We start from the raw sequence: 20,447 nt of genomic DNA, 5'->3' as shown, positions 1-20,447 counted from the left end.
ATTCTGTAAAATAAATAAATTAAACAAGATGCAGTTTCTGCTGTCTGGGTTGTGAACTTGAGCGAGAAACTTCGAAACTCAGTGAATGAAAAATAAATCTAAAGAGAATGAAATGTCAAATAAATAAAAAATAAAATAGAAAACGTGTTAGCATGGATGATTTACATTAAATTTGATGTGTGTCCAATACACATTGTGCATTAAGAAAAAAACTACATTTACATTTTTTATGATTTTTTTTTTTTGTGGGAGTGGGACAGAAGAGATTTGAAAATCCACTCCCGTGTCACCGTCTTGTGCACACCCAAGAACTTGGTTCTGCTCACTGTATCCAGTCGCACCATTGATTGTCAGAGGAACATGTTGAGTGTAGACTCTCCTGAAGTCAACAACAATCACCTTCATGTTCTCCACATTCAGAGAGAGTTTGTTGTCACTGCACCACCCAGCCAGGCGGCTCACCTCACTCCTGTAGTTTACCTTTGTTGCTAATTAGACCCACTACAGTTGTGTCATCCACAAACTTAATGAAGATATTGGAGTTGTGTGACGGTGTGTAGTTGTCAGTCTGGGTCAGCAGAGTAAAGAGGAGGGGGCTCTGGCTTGCTTAGTTGGGGACCCTTCATTTACTGCGATTTCGTTGACTTGATTGCAAATGATTGCACAGATACTATTTAAACTGAACTGAGATGCATGATGATATCACTGAATTCAATGATGAACTGCCTTTAACTGTCATTTTGCATTATTGACACCGTTTTCCTAATGAAAGTCGTTCAGTTGCTTTTACACAATCTGTTTTGTTTAAAGCACTTTATAAATAAAGGTGACTTGACTTAACATCCTTGGGGCCCCTAGTGACCCTGTATGCAGTAGCCAATACAAGTTAAATAGATTTTTTTCATTTATTTATTTACAAGTATACCCTTTTAGTTTATACATTTTTCTGTTTTAAAATATTAGCCTAAAATCTTGATGTTAGGTTGATTGTCAGACCCTTTTTTTGTGCGAAAAGTAAAGTTAATCAAGTAACTGGGTGTGTCTTTTCTTTCCTACAGCAAACACTAAAGGAAACAAGCGCTCCAGGACTAGAACTGACTCTTACACGGCAGGACAGTCTGTCGGTGAGTCTTTGACTTTTTCAGTCTAATTAATAGTGCCATAGTTGGGTCAACTCCCCTGTAAAATACCTTGACAAGCAGAGAGATATAGAAAATGATGTAGTAGTACAAAATAAAGCAGTTCCCAAGATTTTGTTCACACTGCCAGAGCTTTCCCTTGAATAATGCTTTTATTTACACAGACTCAGACAGTCCCATGAAGACAAAGTGACATTATGATGTGACTTCAAATGTACTCATCCATGATTCCCATTAAAACTATTGCATGTTCTTGGTAATAGATTAATTTTTGTGTTGTCTTTTTGGTATTTTTCATGTAGAAGCCATGGAGGGTATTGACCTGGGAGAAACAACCCACAAAAAGCCTGGAACTACAGTGCCTGAGTCAATTCACTCCTTTAGTAAGTCCTTGAAGACTTAACTTCAATCCTGAAAGTCATTATCCAGTTTTCCTGGATAGTTCTAATTTACAAGTTCAGAAGTCATGATTATTATCTAAAGTGATTTTGATCAAATTAAATTGAAGTTTTAAATTTCTTTCCTTTAGACTAACTGTCAAAAGCAGAACAGGTTTTATCTACATTTGTCATTAGTCCCTATGTCCCTAGACCTGAAAGACAACTAAAAGGATATTATCACTATTATTCATCAATAGATGTATTAAAAATCCAAAGCTTTGAGGATAGGATCTGACATAAGACTTTATCCTGAAGTGTCACAGGTTCCAAATATTAGGCAGCACAACTAATGTTTCCAACACTGATTATAGATCAGCATATTAAAAAGGTTTCTGAACAAACATGTGACACTGAAGCCTGTAATAATGGCTGATGAAAATTCAGCTTTGCCATCACAGGAATAAATTTAATAAGTATTACAAAAGTTATTTTAAAATAGAAGAAAATTTAATATTTTTAATTATAATAATATTTCACAATTTTTACTGTAAATGCTGTTTTATGGAATTTTGTATCCATAAGTAAATTGTCCAAATAAAATTGATTCGAACAGAATGCTTCTGGCTTTAAAAATGTACAGCATGCACATAATAAATGGAAGTAGAAACAAGCGATCACATATTTAAGCAGATGCTTATGCAAAATAACTCAATCATCAAACATTAAACAGCAAATAAATGAAACCTAATGTTAAATGATTGAAATAGTATAGGAGTAGTAGTATAGGACTGTGCACGCAGGGGTGTTTGTGGTGGCAATCTACTCCATCTACAGTACAGTAGGTGGACAACCTAAATTGGTATTACTGCCACGGCATTAACTGCATGTCAGTCGCGTGTTAAAATCATTGGCGAAAGTACCGCCAGGTGGCGCAAGGGACGGTTTGCGAAATGAATGTAATTGTAAAATGAGATAAAAGGAGGAAGTAAAACAACAATAACATCATGATATAACATTGTAACATCTTTAAAAAATATTAAAACATTAACAGTGAGTTAATTTCAAAACTAAAGATAGTCTTAGGCTACAGTATACTCAAAAATCTAAAGAAGACATTTGTACAAAGGAACATATGCATGCTATTGTTATTAAACAGTAAATAAATGTAAGGCCTATGTATGTATGTATATATATATATATATATATATATATATATATATATATATATATATATATATATATGGATGTTTATTTTAATTCAACTCTGGATATATATATACGGATAAAAAGCTCCATGTTTTCATTTTGGTTCATTCTTGGTTTGAAAAAAAATCATCAGGTTCCATATGCAGAGCGAAATGAGAACGGTCCAGCATTTGGCAATAATTATTATAAACTCTGTTAATATTCTTGATTTCTTGAGCTACTAACACTTTGCATTTTTGAATTATTCCTTATGTGTGACCAAAAATTTAGTATTTGAGAATTGAGTTTTCTGTTTCAGCTGTTTGATCGTGCTGGTGTCTCGCCCACATATTCACTGGAAACAGCAGCAGTCAACTTACTCCACATATTGTTAATTATGATTTTTTTCCATCGATACTGAAACACCCGTGAACTACAAAGCCAATTTTACCTCATGAATAATAGTTAAGCTTCAAATCATCACGAATATGGAAATGGATTTCTCCTGAGTGAGAGAATGAGAAAGCCCAACCTTACCTTAATTTTTTATAGCTAAGCCTATATTATTATATACTGCAATTATATTTATCCATTAGAATTATATATTTTTAATTATTGTTTTGTTCTGATATATTTGTTAAATTTAAAGGATTTGTTGTAAAGTGAAGGGAACTAAATATATCCTGTTGGTACATTAGAACATTATCAGGCCAGCCGTTATTATTTCTAAATGTAATAAAATGCATCTTATACATGATTATATAATATTAAAAATAAAAAATAAAAACATGCAGCAAACGAAAATAGATGATTAATCCGTTAAAATGCAACCTATACACAACTTATATATTTTTTCCTCTCACAAACATAATTTATTTTTTAGCGTGTTCAAAAAAATAAATAAAGAAAACATGCAGCAAATGAAAATAGGCGATTAATCCGTTAAAATGTGTTACTCTAAGTTAACAGTAGTTATTATATATTTCAGAACAGAGCCTGGGCCTAATCTAGGCTATCCAGGGTTGTTTTGACATTTTACCCTCTATGAATTAATAATATGTTATCATGTTTATTCTTGTATAAAAGAAGTGTTTATTCTTTAAGAAAATAAGGGAAAAATAAGGGATGATCCAAAGATTTATTTTGCTTCACCTATTTATGTAGGCTATAATTATTCAAAAATAAAATAAATAATAATATGTCAATGTCAATAAAAAAAATTTAAACAATGGAACTTAATTTTGTGAACTAAAATATTAATTCAACCATACAGCATGTGAATAAATAAAATGCATACTTCTCATAACATTTCATTATTCATAAAATGCAAAACGTTTCTGGTGTTTGGATTTGTACTTCAATATAATGAGCTTCAAGTTTATAGTGGAGCGGCTAAGTGCTTATGTTTGGCAGAATCGTTCAGTTTATGATACAAGCGTGCAAATTGGCATGAGCAGTCTCCATGGGACACTTGACAAGAAAATTGTCAGAGCCAATTGAAATTTCAAGATGGCCGACACCTTAGTGGAGCAGTTAAGTGTTATAGTGGTTTATTTGGTGATACAAGCATGAAAATTAGCATGAGCAGTCTCTGTGGGTGACTTGACAATAAGCCACCTACAGCTACTTGAAATTTCAAGATGGCAGCCATTTTTCAAGATGGCCACCACCTTAGTGGAGCAATTAGGCTTAAAGGGTTAGTTCACCCAGATAGCAAATTTATGTAATTAATAACTTACCCTCATGTTGTTTCAAACCCGTAAGACCTCAGTTTATCTTTGGAACACAGTTTAAGATATTTTAGATTTCGTCCGAGAGCTCTCAGTCCCTCCATTGAAGCTGTGTGTATGGTATACTGTCCATGTCCAGAAAGGTAAGAAAAAAATCATCAAAGTAGTCCATGTGACATCAGAGGGTCGGTTAGAATTTTTTGAAGCATTGAAAATACATTTTAGTCCAAAAAAAGCAAAACAACGACTTGGCATGAGCAGTCTTTGTGGGTCACTTGATAAAAAGCCACCTACAGCTACTGGAAATTTCAAGATGGCGGCCATTTTTCAAGATTACCACCACCTAAATGGAGCAGTTAGGCAATATAATTGTTTAGTTAGTGACATAAGCATGCAAATTGGTATGAGCATTCTCTAAGGGTTGCTTGACAAGAAAACACTCTCAGCCACTTGAAATTTCTATTTTCAAGAAGGCCGACCCCTGGATACTCAAAAGATCAATTTTCCGATAGAAATGTTTTGGGGGGGGTTTTTTCATTAAAATGGGAAGTTGTGGCCTAATCGTTAGAGAGTCGGACTCCCAATCGAAAGGTTGTGAGTTCGAGTCCCGGGCCGGCAGGAATTGTGGGTGGGGGGGAGTGCATGTACAGTTCTCTCTCCACCTTCAATACCACAACTGAGGTGCCCTTGAGCAAGGCATCGAACCCCCAACTGCTCCCCGGGCGCCGCAGCATTAATGGCTGCCCACTGCTCCGGGTGTGTGTTCACAATGTGTGTGTGTGTGTTAACTGCTCTGTGTGTGTGCACTTCGGATGGGTTAAATGCAGAGCACAAATTCTGAGTATGGGTCACCAATACTTCGCTGAATGTCACGTCACTTTCATGTCACGTCACTTTCATTAAGGATGATTTGGTTTCATTTTATTTTATATGTTTTAGATTATTCTAAAGAACAACTTTTAACACATCAATATACAGTTGTGTTGATTTGTTAATTCTAGATAGATTAGACAAGAGTGAATATCAGGGCACACTGGTGATATATCACTGCTGTTAAACTCCGAGTGGGGTTCAATGTCAGCTAATTGTAAAGTTAGTATCCCAAATGCTGTCTAATCTACCACAAAACAGTTAGATAGCCGCACCTGAATTGACAGGTTGTGCCAGCACGGGAGAGCCGAGCCAAGGTTAATGGGGTTTTAGTTAACCGGATAGTGTACAGATTGCACGGGATATAAATGGCATTGGATGAACAATCGGACTAAGTGTAGGGTTAAAGCATGAACTTAGTTGTATCCCATACATCAAAGTGCTTGGTAAAAGGTGGTAAAAGGATAAACCCTCTGCCTCTGCCTATACATTTGTTGCAAACATGGCAGAAGCCATAATAACAGTTGAGAAAACTAACTGGGACAGATGTTTCAAGGAAAAACCCATTCATCCGAGTTTATTCAACAGAGAGCACGATCGTACTGGTTATGATATCATTCATAAGATCAATGCTCTGCCTATCTTACTTAGTCCAAACCGACTAGATGAAGGTTATGGCATAGAAAACACATTGACAAGAAACAGAGCAAAATATCATTCAAGCTGTAAACATATGTTCAATAACACAAAGCTGGAAAGGGCCCAAAAGAGTGCATCTACTGCTGCTAAAGACACTGAAGATACCAAAGATATCCATGTCAAGAGGCCAAGAGGATCCCAGCCCTAGAAAGCTTTGTGCTTTATATGAGAAGATGAGAGTGCAATGTCCCCCTTACGAGAGGCAATTAGGATGAAACTTAATGAAAGAGTCAATGAATGTGTCAGGAATCTAAGCAGCATGAAGCTCCTTGCAAAGCTTATTGTTGGTGATGTTGTATCACAGGAATTTAAATACCACCCTGCTTGTCTCGTTGGACTGTACAACAGAGAGCGAGACCATCTCAATGCCATCAAGCAAGAGCAGAGCCTCAAAAGCTCAGCTTTTGAATGGTATCCCTCTATTTGTTCAGAACTTGTCAGCTACATCACCGACATGAAGACCACAAGTGAGGGCACGGATGCAGTTATATTTAAGCTTACAGATCTAGCCTCCCTCTACAAGCAATGATTGCAGCAACTTGGTGTTGAATAACCAGATGTGAATTCAACCAGACTGAAGGAGCAGCTGCTTTCTAGCATACCTGAGCTAGAAGAACACAAGGCAGGACATGATGTACAGCTTGCATTCAAGAAGGACATCAGCTCTTTGTCATGGTTCCATTGCTGTGTCAGCCAGAGTCGCTGTTGCCTCTGGATCTGTTTTTATTGACATTCAGTATTAGTCGTTGCTCAATTTTTTATTTGGTGCACTGTCCGTTCAGCACCACAACTGTGCTAATTTATTAATCTTATTTTTGTTTCCCCACCTCTCAGTATGTTTGTTTAACATACTGTTTAATAACTGTTAGTTCCAATAAAAACCCTGTGTCCCTCAATGAACCCAATACATTTCAATGAGAAAATGTATAATTTAAAGATCTACATGGCGGGTGGCAGTAATCCAGAAAAATTGCCGCCATATTGAAATTTTATGTTGATGTGGGCGGTTTCTTGTCAAATGACCCTTTGAGACAGCTCATGGTAATTGTCATGCTTGTATCACCAACTAAATTATTTCTTAAAGGGTTAGTTCACCCAGATAGCAAATTTATGTAATTAATAACTTACAGTCATGCCCACAAATATTGGCACCCTTGGCAAATATGATCAAATAAGGCTGTGAAAATTAATCTGCATTGTTAATCCTTTTGATGTTTTATTTGAAAAAATTACAAAAATGTATCCTTTCATTGGATAATAAGAATTTAAAATGGGGGGAAATATCATTATGAAATGAATGTTTTTCTCTAATACACTTTGGCCACAATTAAGGACACCCTTTTATTGAATTATTTTTTAAACCTCCATTTGCCAGTTTAACAGCTCAAAACTGTCTCCTATAATGCCTGATGAAGTTAGAGAACACCTGACAAGAGATCAGAGACCATTCCTTCATCCAGAATCACTCCAGACCCTTCAGATTCCCAGCTTCTCCTCTTCAGTTCACTCCTCTCATTTTCTGTAGGGTTCAGGTCAGAGGACTGGAATGGCTATAGCAGAAGCTTGGTTTTGAGCTCAGTGACCCATTTCGTTGTTAATTTTTAGATTCATCTGATCGTAGAAGCCGCTCCCATTTGAAGTTCCAGTCGTGTCTGATAACTGAATATGCTTTAGTTTGTTTTTGGATGAGCAACGATAATTTTTCTTGAAACCCTCCCAAACAACATGTGTTGATGTAGGTTCTGTTTGACAATTTTTTTAAAGGTTTTCTGAACCAGAAACTCAACTATTTTCTGCAATTCTCCAGCTGTGATCCTTGGAGAGTCTTTAGGCACTCAAACTGACCTCCTCACTATGCATTAGGACGATATAGACACCACGACCTCTTCCAGGCAGTTTTCTAACATTTTCTGTTGATTGGAAATTCTTAGTTATTGTCCTGATGGTGGAAATGGGAATTGTCACTGCTCTAGCTCTTTTCTTAAAGGGACTGTAAGTAGGAATTACTCCCATCTAGTGGTGAAATTGTATTTTGCATTCAAACTTATTTTGCTCTCCAGCGCCTCGCTTTTTCAAATGCGCGTTGCATCTACGGTAGGCGATATGTACTAAAAAGCTTTGACAGGAGTTTTCCTTCAGGTGAACAGGTGTGTTATTTCAAACAAACTGCAACATGAAAACTAACAAATGAATGTTAGAGTATGAATTACTGACTGTGGAAAACATGAAATATTGTAATTAGTAGTTATGTCGTCTTTATTCGTTATATTTTCTGAATTATGTGCATTGTTAGATGTCATCATCAAACACTGACTTACATGTCGAGAAGAAAACAGGCCAATTCAGCATCTCTTTTGAAATCTTTATCCAGAATTAGCTCTTTCCACCTAGTAAAAGCTTCCCCGACATTAACTCTTGTTTTCTGTAATCTACGGTCACATTTCCTTTTACGTTCTATTTTTGACTGTTTTGGCGACGATGTTTTCTTCTCCTGTGGCGCGGCATATGTATGGTCCATAATAAGAATGCAATCCAGACTTTTAAACTTGCTGGTGCAGTTTCAAGCGCCTCTCACTGCTCTGCACCTACGTTTCTGGCTCTGACCGAAAACGCGTTGTGGAAACGCGTTGGCTTAGTACGTTTTGTCCCTCTCTGCTATTATAGTTTTGCAAGATGGCGGAACTACATGGAAGCCTCCGTCGACCTACCCGTCCCATGTATATAAAGATAATAAATTCTTCATTTACGAGGATTAGTTTAAACATTTGCATAGGTATTTATACACCATTGAGGGCATATTTATGAATAAAAATATTGATTTTAGATAATAAAATACCTAAAAAGTTACTTATTGTCCCTTTAAAGCCACTTCACCAATTTGTGAAGCTCAATCATCTTTTGCTGCACATCAGAAATATATTCTTAGTTTTTTCTGATTGTGATGGATGATTAAGGGCATTTGGGCTTTGTTTTGCCTCCACTTTATATTTCTTGGAACAGGAAGCAATGGCTGGATAGTTTCATGTTTATAATCATGCTGGAGTGCTCAAAATTGTGAATATGAATGGGAATATACTTCAGAGATATTTTACTCATAAGAATTTCTAGGGGTGCCAATAATTGTGTCCAATGAGTATTTGAGAAAAACATAAATTTCATAATGATATTTCCCCTCCGTTTTAAATTCTTATTATCCAATGAAAGGATACATTTTTGTGAATTTTTCAAATTAAAACATCAAAAGGATTAACAATGCAGATGAATTTTCAAATCCTTTTTTGATCATATTTGCCAAGGGTGCAAATATTTGTGGGCATGACTGTACCTTCATGTTGTTTTAAACCCGTAAGACCTCCGTTTTATCTTTGGAACACAGTTTAAGATATTTTAGATTTAGTCCGAGAGCTCTCAGTCCCTCCATTGAAGCTGTGTGTATGGTATACTGTCTATGTCCAGAAAGATAAGAAAAACACCATCGAAGTAGTCCATGTGACATCAGAGGGTCAGTTAGAATTTTTTACAACATCGAAAATAAATTTTGGTCCAGAAATAGCAAAAACGGCGACTTTATTCAGCAAAGTGTTCTCTTCCGTGTCTGTTGTGAGAGAGAGTTCAAAACAAAGCAATCTGGATATCCGATTCGCGAACGAATCATTCAGTTCACCAAATTGAACTGAATTGTTTTAAACGGTTCGCATCTCTAATACGCATTAATCCACAAATGACTTAAGCTGTTAACTTTTTTAATGTGGCTGACACTCCCTCTGAGTTCAAACAAACCAATATCCCAGAGTAATTCATGTACTCAAACAGTACACTGACTGAACTGCTGTGAAGAGAGAACTGAAGATGAACACCGAGCCGAGCCAGATAACGAACAAAACATTGACTCATTCACGAGTTGAGATAATGCTGAATAAAGTCGTTGTTTTGCTTTTTTTGGACTAAAATGTATTTTCAATGCTTCAAAAAATTCTAACCGACCCTCTGATGTCACATGGACTACTTTGATGATGTTTTTCTTACCTTTCTGGACATGGACAGTATACCATACACACAGCTTCAATGGAGGGACTGAGAGCTCTCGGACGAAATCTAAAATATCTTAAACTGTGTTCCAAAGATAAACTGAGGTCTTACGGGTTTGAAACAACATGAGGGTAAGTTATTAATTACATAAATTTGCTTTCTGGGTGAACTAACCCTTTAAGCCTAATTGCTCCACTAAGGTGGTGGCCATCTTGAAATATGGCCGCCATCTTGAAATTTCAAGTAGCTGTAGGTGGCTTATTGTCAAGTCACCCACAGAGACTGCTCATGCTAATTTTCATGCTTGTATCACCAAATAAACCACTATAACACTTAACTGCTCCACTAAGGTGAAATCTTGACATTTTTAGTTGCTTGGACAATTTTCATGTCAAGTGACCCGAGAGTCGAGAAAACTACTCACCATATCCACTCAAAAAGGGCTATAATATTGATGGCCAGTTATAGAGATGGTAATCATACAAAAGCGCTATAAAGTCAATAATCACACTCTATTAAAGGTCCCATTTTTCGTGCTTTTTTGAAGCTTTGATTGTGTTTACAGTGTGCAATACGTGTTCATGTTTAGTGTGTAAAAAAAACATAGTATTTTACACACAATTCGCCTATCTGTATACCGCTGTTTTCACAGTCATAAAAACGGCCTGATGTCTTCCTTGTTCTATAAAGTCCCTCCTTCAGAAATACATGACAAGTTCTGATTGGGCCTCCTGGAAACGCGATTGGGCTAGTTTTGGACTAGTTTGAGAAGCAAAACGCAAAAAGACCACTCCCCCCTGTCTGTGTATTCATGTGGGCTGAGGTTAGTCAAAAAACTGTTTTAGTGATGTCATTACTGCAGGAACTAGAGGGATGTAGTCCAAACGGGTCGTTTTTTGTAGGCAAATTCTGTTAAATAAAATATCTCGCTTGGCATTTAACTTTGAGGTTCCAGAATTTTACAGATATTATTTATACTCTAACAACAACAATACACACAAACTAAAGTTTAAAACATGGGATCACGAAGAACGGGACCTTTAATTTAGCTAGCGTTCACATTGATAGCTGTGATTACACAGTAATAAAGAGCTGATTTGCGCTCAGATAGATGTTTATTATTCAGATACAGAGATATTCAACATAAAACACACTCACATATATAAAAAATTGTGAAAAAAAAAGAAAAAGGTGATCGCTAAGTTACGCCTCAATCACATGACAAGTGCGTCACAGCGCACATCACAAGCAATCACAAGAGAGCACCAGTATTCAAATAAACAATCTTACGCCTATCTTTGACTTTTTCTTTTTGTGGATGATATTCTTTTTGTGACACTGTACGCTACAAACCATGTGGTTTTTTCACAACCAAGACGCAGTTTCTGAGCATGAATAATTCCATATCGGACACAAACAATTAAACAAAGGAATTATCATCCATATTAAAACGTTATTGCTTTGTTGGACTAAAAGTGCTCCATGAGATGTCATTCAGTGGACCCTTACCTTCCTAACTAAACCGGGATTTACAGCTGTGGATGTGTTTTGCTTTTACAACGAATCTTGTATGTAATGCATTATTATTCTTCATGTTTTGATGTGTACTGCTTACACAAATCTACCAAATACATTCTTTATAAGCTTTCCATTGAAAAACAATGATCTGTCTTCGATGCTTAAGGCTTAGATCTTTATAATGATGTATAGTTTGTAGACTTGTGCCGGTATTTGGTAATGCGATATATATTACGATAATGAATATGCACAATATTGTTATCTTGGACACGTATAAATACAGCAAATAATAATATATTACAAATTATTCAGAATTTGAAATGCATTTTAAGAAAACTATTCCAATCTGGTCAAAATGCACAACACCGCAGCGGCATGTTGCTTGAAAGTCGCTGTGTGCGCTGATGTAAACAAGCACGTAAGAGAAGCACGTAATAGAAGCACATGAGGAACACGTGAGGGACGCATTGAATGAAAGCACATTCATTCTCTGACAGTAGATGGTGTTAAACTGCAGAGAATGCAGTCCTTACCCTGGAAACCCCATATATAAACCAGCTGGACTACTTTCTAAAACATATTTTAATAATTTTAAATAGCCATTCAGATTTGTGCATCTGCGATGATGTTCATCTTACATATTGGTCTTTATAGTTCTTTTGCACTTTAATCTGTGCAAAACGATATATATTTCTGAATTGCTTTATTTTATTTAAATGTTGAATTATTTTTTTATTAGAAAAAAGTTATTTAACCTATTATAGTATATTATACTATATTTTGAGCACTTTTTAAAACTAAATTTCAATACCGTAATAAAAGCATGAGCAATTCATCGCAACAGGAAAATTTGATATCCCTAATAGTTTGTCAAGATCAAATTTGTTCCATTTCATTTAATCTATTTTTAAACATTGACACTTGCAAACAAGGAGACTTCAGTACGACAACGTCCAGGTGCATGTTAACAGGCTAAGAGATGCATTCCTGTGTGACATAAACATGCATTTATAATTATTTCATCACCATATGAACATTCATGTTTACCTGAAAAACAGTAGAAATGGTTCGCATCAGGCATAAAATGAAAAGTTTTGTTTTCCATTGGTTTTAGCACAAAAAGTTATTAAAAGTATTTTCAGCAATTAGAATTGCATAAATAATGTTATGAGATAAGTGGGTTTTAAACATTGGTTAACGAATTAAAAAAATGTAACACTTTTTATTGTTTTTTTTTTCATAATTAATGTAAGGAAATTATTATTTTAAAGAAGAATCGAATCTAAAGATTCTAGTTGCTTTAATTGAACTGATTCTAAATTTAATTAGTTTATACTTCATCAACTGTTCGTCCAGCGAACATAGAATTCAGTATATCCTTACAATTCTGTTTATATTACTTCATGGACAATGAGAATACAAACATAATGATAATTTATAAGCTACGAGCTAGGTAGCACAGGATCTGGGCAAAGTTTAACTTTAAAAATCACCACACAAAACAATACTTCTTTATAAATCACAAACACACATAGTTACTGAAGAGAATGATAGCGGAATTTCTATGAAGTCCCAGGAGTTATTCATTGGATTGCACCAAGAAAATCACAAAAGCAGAGATTTGTCTTATCTCTACTGCTTAAGATCAATCTGCACTTATTTCAGCAAGAAATTAAGTTTCTTTGTTTTACTTGCATTTGCACTGAAAAGCGGGGTTCAGAAGAGTTGGAGTTCGCTTGTTGCCTCGTCTCAGGGAATCCCAGGGCCTCATTTTGTTGCAGCTCTGTCGTTTGAATGACGTCTTTTGAGAAAACCTTCCTGGTGATTGGTTGGTTGCATGGTTAAGTAGGAGTTTTAAAATTTATTTAGAATTTTCGTTGTTTGCAAGATTTCGAAGATTCTTGGCAGTCACAAACTTTCAATGAAGTGTTTTGAGTTCTGGATGACAAGAACGCTAGCAGCGTGTTGAAGTAGGTAGTTCAAGCCATGGCAAAGAAGGAAGCGCACTGAATTAGTTCAGGCATTGGGGTTTTATCCAAGCGGATTTGGTCCATCCCATGACGCGATCTTCCAGTGGGATGCTGTTGCATGGTGGAGCATGCATTCCTTAACATGACGCTTCAACTTATTACATGGGGGAATATCTTTGCAGGATTTTGTTTAATAACTTCTATAATGTGCCATACTACACACAACATTCAAAATACCATCTTTTCATTAATTTCAAAATCTTGCAAAGATCACAGCCATTCGTTCAACACTAAACTTGGCATATCTTATGTAAGGGAAACAGGTCAATTTAGCTCAAAGGGAATCATTTAAGATTTTAAAGGGAATTTGAACAGAATCACTGTTTCACGGCTGGTCACGGAGACGCCCTGCGATTCAGTGAACTAGCCTTTTAACATCAAATCTGCGCTGGATACTAATATCCAAACTATAGTGAAACACTATCAATTAGCACAGTAACAAGATCGGCAGTTTAAGACATTAACTTGTAAGCACAAAACACAAGATACTTCTCTTTTCAATATGAATAAGGCTTTATTAGATAAATCTAAGACATATAAACTAATCTAACACATAAACGCACGCACACACACATTCACACAAGTTGTAGGAAGGTCGAAAGTTAAGGAAAGATGAGTTTAAGAGAATGGAAATAAGGAATCCCAAGTTTACAGCAATACGTTAAATTGCATAGACATGAACAACCATCAATCACGTAATTAGCCCTTGCATTGAGTTCCTCAATGTGACTAAAATTATACTAGATACACCAGCACAACAAATATCTGGGGATACGTTGCCTTAGTTTCCTGTGAAAGGAACTCCCGTTGAAAGGGGTATCCCGGTGTCGCTGATTGGCTGGAAGTTCAGTAGTGAAGTGACGTCTTGGGAAGCCCGTGGTTGTTGGGCGTTGACTGAAAGTGCAGAGTCGTGTGCGCTGGTTGAAGTTGAACTGGCATCCGAGGTCAGGCGTCGGAGACTCGACGTTACAAAACTTAACTCAGAACACGAAACTCAAACGGAAAATAAAAGAAATAAAGTTTGACGAGACTAGGTTGTGTTCCTTCTCATTGTGGCATAGAAGCAGTAGGCAGGCACGCTGGAACCGCGCTCAAAGAACAATGACGACTAACCGCATGGCTAGATGCTTATAGCTAAAGCTAGGTAGCAAAGCTACAAGCTAAAAGCTAAGAGCAGGCATGACTGATAGCACGAGCAAGGCTGGAACTAAAAGCAGACTAAAAGCCCGCATGACTGATAGCACAAGCAATACTAGACTAAAAGCCGACATGGCTAATAGCAGCAGCTAGACTAGAACTAAAAGCAAAAATTTAATCGTATCCAAAGTATTTAAACTTTCTTGTTGGCCACCCCTCAAATGTTGCCTTGACCAATCAGATATGTTCTTGGGGTGGGTATCATAAATCATTTGTTTATCTTACCAAGCATGTGGTTCTTGCCTCACAGGGTCTAATTTTGGACATGATTCCTATAACATGATTATGATATATTTTACAAATAAATGATTGTCAGGACAATATCAAGCAAGAAAATGTGATTATTTCAATACTAGACATGACTATGTATCCTATAGTTATCAAAAGACATACACAATAAGTGATTAAACATGATAGTCAAATGTGTGGGTTACACGTAAATGAATATGGAGTTAAGCAATGGAATGATTCATTCATAAGTCTTTTTTGAGTTCATTCTGGTCCATATATAATGTATAAAAAGGGTTTCTTTGCCATTCTCTGGCAAAGGACTTTTCTGTGAAGACAAAGGTTTAAAGCCCTTCCCCCTTAGGAATTTCAGTCTGGTTCTTCTGGGTGGGGGGAAGTCAATGCAAGTATTTAACTTGATCTCCTGGGTTTACATGTGATGTCCAGCGTTGCATTTCAATCACGAACAATAAATTTGACAATCTCTTCTTCGAATTAAAATTGTTAATAATTGTTCTATTGGTGTTAATGTTGAAAGCTGTTGTGTGAACAAGTTGGTTGGTTGGTTATCTTGCTTGGTTCTTGTGGCACTAGAACTGATTTATGACTTCCTGAGGAATTCAGCTCATGTTTCAATGCACACAGCTCTGATAGACTCTTTGATTTGTCTGATTCGACTCATTTCTGCTACACTTACACACTTTTAATAGCACTCTATCTGTCAAAAGGGGTTATAAAACATTGGTTAAAGTTGCACCGATTACATTGAACACATCAAGCATATATAAGCCATAAAACATATTACTTGTGAATATCGTTAACTGTTCAGATTTCTCAAAAGTTTTCCTTTTGAGATTATTTATTGAAAAATTAAGTTTGTAAGAAGAGTCACATGCAAGTCAAGTCATGGGTCAGACAAGCTGTATGGATCCTTTGTTGAGGTCCATTAATTATTAATGAGTCCTGCTGGGTTGGATCTTATGATCAAATGTTAACTCCTTTTGAGTAGATAGCAACACGGCTGACAGGTAACCAACTCAGGATGTTGACATCACATGATTAGCTCATGATTAGTTACTCTGATGAGCTGGAGTATTTCAGAACAGATGTCCTCTGTTGTTGTTATCTCTTCTTTTAATGCTGACATAGGTTTTTAGCAATTCCTCTCACTGACAGGAAATGGATCCAGACATTCTGAGCATTGTTCCCCTTTAGCTAATCATCAGTGCTGTTCAGATCGCAGATGGGAGAAAAGAGGCTCTTTTTATTACTTTGGCAGAGATAGCCGATTGTGCAGTTTATTTGTGTGTTTGTTCACTGAAATTTCCATAATTAACTACATCAAATGAATGTGTTAAATCAACAGCCCTAGTAATAATCTTATGCTTTATAATCCCCTTTATTTATATAGCTCTTTTAACTATACATATTGTGACAAAGCAGGGACAAAAAAAAGGCAGTTCATCATTTAATTCAGTGATGTCATCATCCAGCTCAGTTCAGTATAAATTATACCTGTGCAATCAAGTTGACAATTTCGCTTGAAATTAATATTCAAGTTGATGATATTGCTGGAAATTAGTATACTGTAAAACATAAGCACTTAGAGTACTAACATTTACTATGCTGCTACTCACGAAAATTCTCTTTGCTTAATCTGCATAATAATCAGTTATCAGTTTATGTGTTTCTCAGTGAGTTTATCTTTAAAATTGTAGCTTTATTTTTTTCTTCCTTCAGTTGGAGATGGCCTTGTGCAACCTGAAGCCTTGAACAAGAAAGCCATCCAAATTATAAACAGGGTGCGGGACAAGCTAACTGGTGAGCAAAACACTGTCATTCACGATCTGACCACAGAGCACTAAACACATACATTTCTAAGTGACTTAATACACAATTCTAGCACTAACATTCTTTATCAAAATCATCAGCTAGTAAGAAAAATAATGGATTTTTGTGAATGTGTATTTACTCCTAGGACGAGACTTTTCCCACGATGAGACTCTGGACGTACCAACTCAAGTGGAGCTGCTTATCAAACAAGCTACTTCGCATGAAAACTTGTGCCAATGTTACATTGGATGGTATGTTTTATTTTCCTGCTGAAAAAGTCACACAAATATTTGTTTATATGTTGTCTTTGACATGTTCTTATCAAATATTTTTTCTGAACCATGTTTTGTGGGGAGCTAAATGTTGAATATAATTGAATATAAATGTGTCATTTTTATATTGTTTACAAGAGTTTCTCTCTTTTTCTCTTTAGGTGCCCTTTTTGGTAGAGCTTCTTATTGTTCCTGCTTTCTTTTTCCTGTATTTTACTGTAAAATTCACCTGTGATGGTGATATAAACAGAGAGTTTTGAAGCTCAAGTTGATTTGGAAAAATGTAAGCATGTCTGAAAATGTAAGTTGTGCTTGTTGATCATTTTAATCTCTAAGCAACCTCAGAAAATTCTGAAGAATGTTATCTTGGAAGATGTTGTGCTATATGTGTATAACATTGTCAGCAGCAGTTTTGTTTTGTTATTTGTTTTGTTTTAAATAATTTGTACCAGTTTAGCTAATATTGCTCTGTTGATTGCCTGTTATTTTATTAAGAACTACCAAGAAATGCCCATGTCAAATCTAAAAAAGAAAAAAATGATTAAAGTTAAAATTAAAATAAGACACTGTTTCAAATAGAAATTGTAACTATTAATTGAGACATTTAAATGTAATATAAAATGCAATAAAAAAAAAGTTGATGGGAGATTTACATGGCAACCGAATAATAAATGCTGTCAATATAATCTTATATTTGCTCACTGTCTTCTCCATTAGCAAGACAGCATATGTCAATGTTCCAGTTTTGCAGCAAAATCCATGTGTTGTAGCTCTGCTCAATGTTTGAAAAAAAAAAAACCTTCTTGCTATTATCAGAATTTATTTTAACTTCTATTCTACACTGATTAAAAAATAAATAAAAGAGCACCTTTCATGAGGGAAAAAGTGTAACTTCCTAAGACCTTTTTGTTTAGTTTTTTTTTTTGTTTGTTTGTTTTTTTTTTTTAGAAGGAAGTAATTCCAGATTAGAAAAAATAGTTATTTAACTGTCCTTTTTTTCAGTCTGTTGAATTGCTTTGCAAAACAAAGTTCAAGAACTACCAATTTCTTCATTTGATGAAATCTGATAATCTAAGCAAAAGAAACCATTGTACAGGTCCTTCTAAAAAAAATTAGCATATTGTGATAAAAGTTCATTATTTTCCATAATGTAATGATAAAAGTTAAACTTTCATATATTTTAGCAAATTTTATTTAGATAGAAATTTTGGGTTTTCATGAGCTGTATGTCAAAATCATCAGTATTAAAACATTAAAAGACCTGAAATATTTCAATATTTTAATTTTTATCATTCGTTAGGAATCCTAACGAGGGATGCTGCATCTCCAATATTGCTGTTTAGAGTTTGATTGTAGAAATGGTGGCTTCGCTGATTTTTTTTCATTTTTTCATTATTTTCTTTGTATTGTAACTAATAAAATAATAGATTTTATTGTTATGATTGCCTCCCGTGATACAATACTTGAAACTACAAACTGAGCCTCAAACAAGAACAACCACAAGGGAGTCTTCTATCATTCCCAAAGGACTGCAACCTGCAGTCAGGTGAATACATCCAAAAAAAGAACAGGCTATATGCTTTTAAACAAAAACATTTTATTCTAGCTTCATGCATTCTTTTTTAAAACACTTTAATGTGGGTAAGTTCCAGAAAAATAAAGAAATAACATTTTGATCAAAAAGCTAAATTAAATAACTATAAATTAAATCTATGCATTTAGCAGACACTTTTATCTAAAACGACTTAAATTGCATTCAGTCTAACCATTTTCCCTAACATGTGTTCCCTGGGATTAAAACCCCCAACCTTGCGTTTGCTAACACAATGCTCTACAACTTGAGCTACTGGATTCAGAATGATATTCAAAATCTAAATAGACTCGATCAACACACCAAAGCTTGACTTGTAAATATTACCTCTTCATCAGTCGACATTCTATTCCATAATGTTACAGTTTTGATGCTGTTTCATGTCAGATGATCATGTTAGATTACATGTGTTAGTATCTGTTGTTTCATATTTTTCTTCCTCACTTGTTTTTTTTTTTTTGGGGAAATTCTGTGCAGAATGTGTACTAGCGCCCTCTACCGTATAATTAATGAAAAGTCATGTTTCTAGCATTTGTCATCGTGGCCATCTCAGATTCTCCGGAACGCCAAGATGAACAATGGCCACCTGAATAACCACCCGAGGCGACGGGTCAAGAAACACCGCGGGAAATGTGCTGGGATTCGCAACAGACTAAGGAAAAGAGTACACAGCCCTCCTTTACCGAGCATTCGGCTGGCCAATATCCAGTCTCTGGAGAATAAGATGGACGATCTTAGAGCCAGGATAAGTTTCCAATAGGACATTAGGGACAGTAACATCCTTTGTTTGTCTGAAACGTGGCTCACGCCCTTGGTCCTGGACGCTGCTGTAACGCTGTCTGAAAACTTTATTTTACGGATGGACAGGACAACCGAGGCCGGCAAATCCAAAGGCGGAGGAGTGTGTTTCATGATTAACAAGAAATGGTGTGACCCCAAGAATATCTCCACTCTGTCGCGCTCCTGCTCGCCTCATCTGGAACATTTATCCATTATTTGCCACCTGCATCTTGCTATCTGCATCGGGAGTTTTCATCGATCATCATAACTGCTGTTTACATCCCTCCACAAGCAGACACCGGCTTGGCTTTGTCTGAGCTTCACGATGCGCTCAGCGGCAACATCAACAAACATCCTGCTCTGCTATTATCATCGCTGGGGACTTTAACAAAGCCATTTTTATCGACATGTATCCTGTCCAGCCAGAGGACCGAATACACTGGATCATTGCTACACTCAGTTTAAAAATTCCTACAAAGCTCGCTCACTACCAGCTTTCGGCAAATCGGACCATGCCGCCATTTTCCTCACACTGTAATATAAACAACGGCTCGTTCAAGATCCCCCGGTGCAGAGGATGGTGACGCGATGGTCCACCCAATCAGAAGCAACGTTAAAGGCATCTCTTGATGACGTAGACTGGGACATGTTTCGCCCAAGTTCATCTGATGTCAGCGAATTAATGGATGTAGCATTAAGCTTTGTAAACATGCTAGCCGAACAAGCTACGGATACAATAACTATCTTAATACTTAAGACTACAGTTTACTTTCATGCACACTATTTTGCGTTCTATATTTAATTATACAATATACATATTTTTCATATATTATTCTTATATTTGTATTGTTTACTTTTATTTCATTCTTATATAGCTATATTTATGTATATTTTCATCTGTGTTGTTTTCTTTAATAATTGCACTGTCCATGGAGCGGACCTGACTCACATTTCACTGCTAGTTAT

At 35.9% G+C, this 20,447-nt stretch overlaps 1 protein-coding gene across 1 annotated transcript in view; it reads left to right on the top strand.

Moving 5' to 3' along the window:
- The window catches only part of mtor (mechanistic target of rapamycin kinase), a 157,762-nt gene extending 139,961 nt beyond the window's left edge, over positions 1 to 17,801 (top strand). Inside the window, exons 54-58 of the mRNA XM_052603534.1 lie at positions 1,059 to 1,124; positions 1,442 to 1,522; positions 16,746 to 16,826; positions 16,984 to 17,089; positions 17,272 to 17,801. Coding sequence (XP_052459494.1) covers positions 1,059 to 1,124; positions 1,442 to 1,522; positions 16,746 to 16,826; positions 16,984 to 17,089; positions 17,272 to 17,287 — 350 coding nt within the window. The 3' untranslated portion in view covers positions 17,288 to 17,801. The remainder of the gene's footprint in view (positions 1 to 1,058; positions 1,125 to 1,441; positions 1,523 to 16,745; positions 16,827 to 16,983; positions 17,090 to 17,271) is intronic.
- Positions 17,802 to 20,447: the final 2,646 nt, after the last annotated feature.

Source organism: Carassius gibelio, chromosome A8 (assembly GCF_023724105.1).
Source record: "Carassius gibelio isolate Cgi1373 ecotype wild population from Czech Republic chromosome A8, carGib1.2-hapl.c, whole genome shotgun sequence".
NCBI classification, from domain to species: domain Eukaryota; kingdom Metazoa; phylum Chordata; class Actinopteri; order Cypriniformes; family Cyprinidae; genus Carassius; species Carassius gibelio.
Note: the sequence above shows the minus strand (reverse complement) of the source record. Positions and strands in the feature narration are given on the sequence as shown.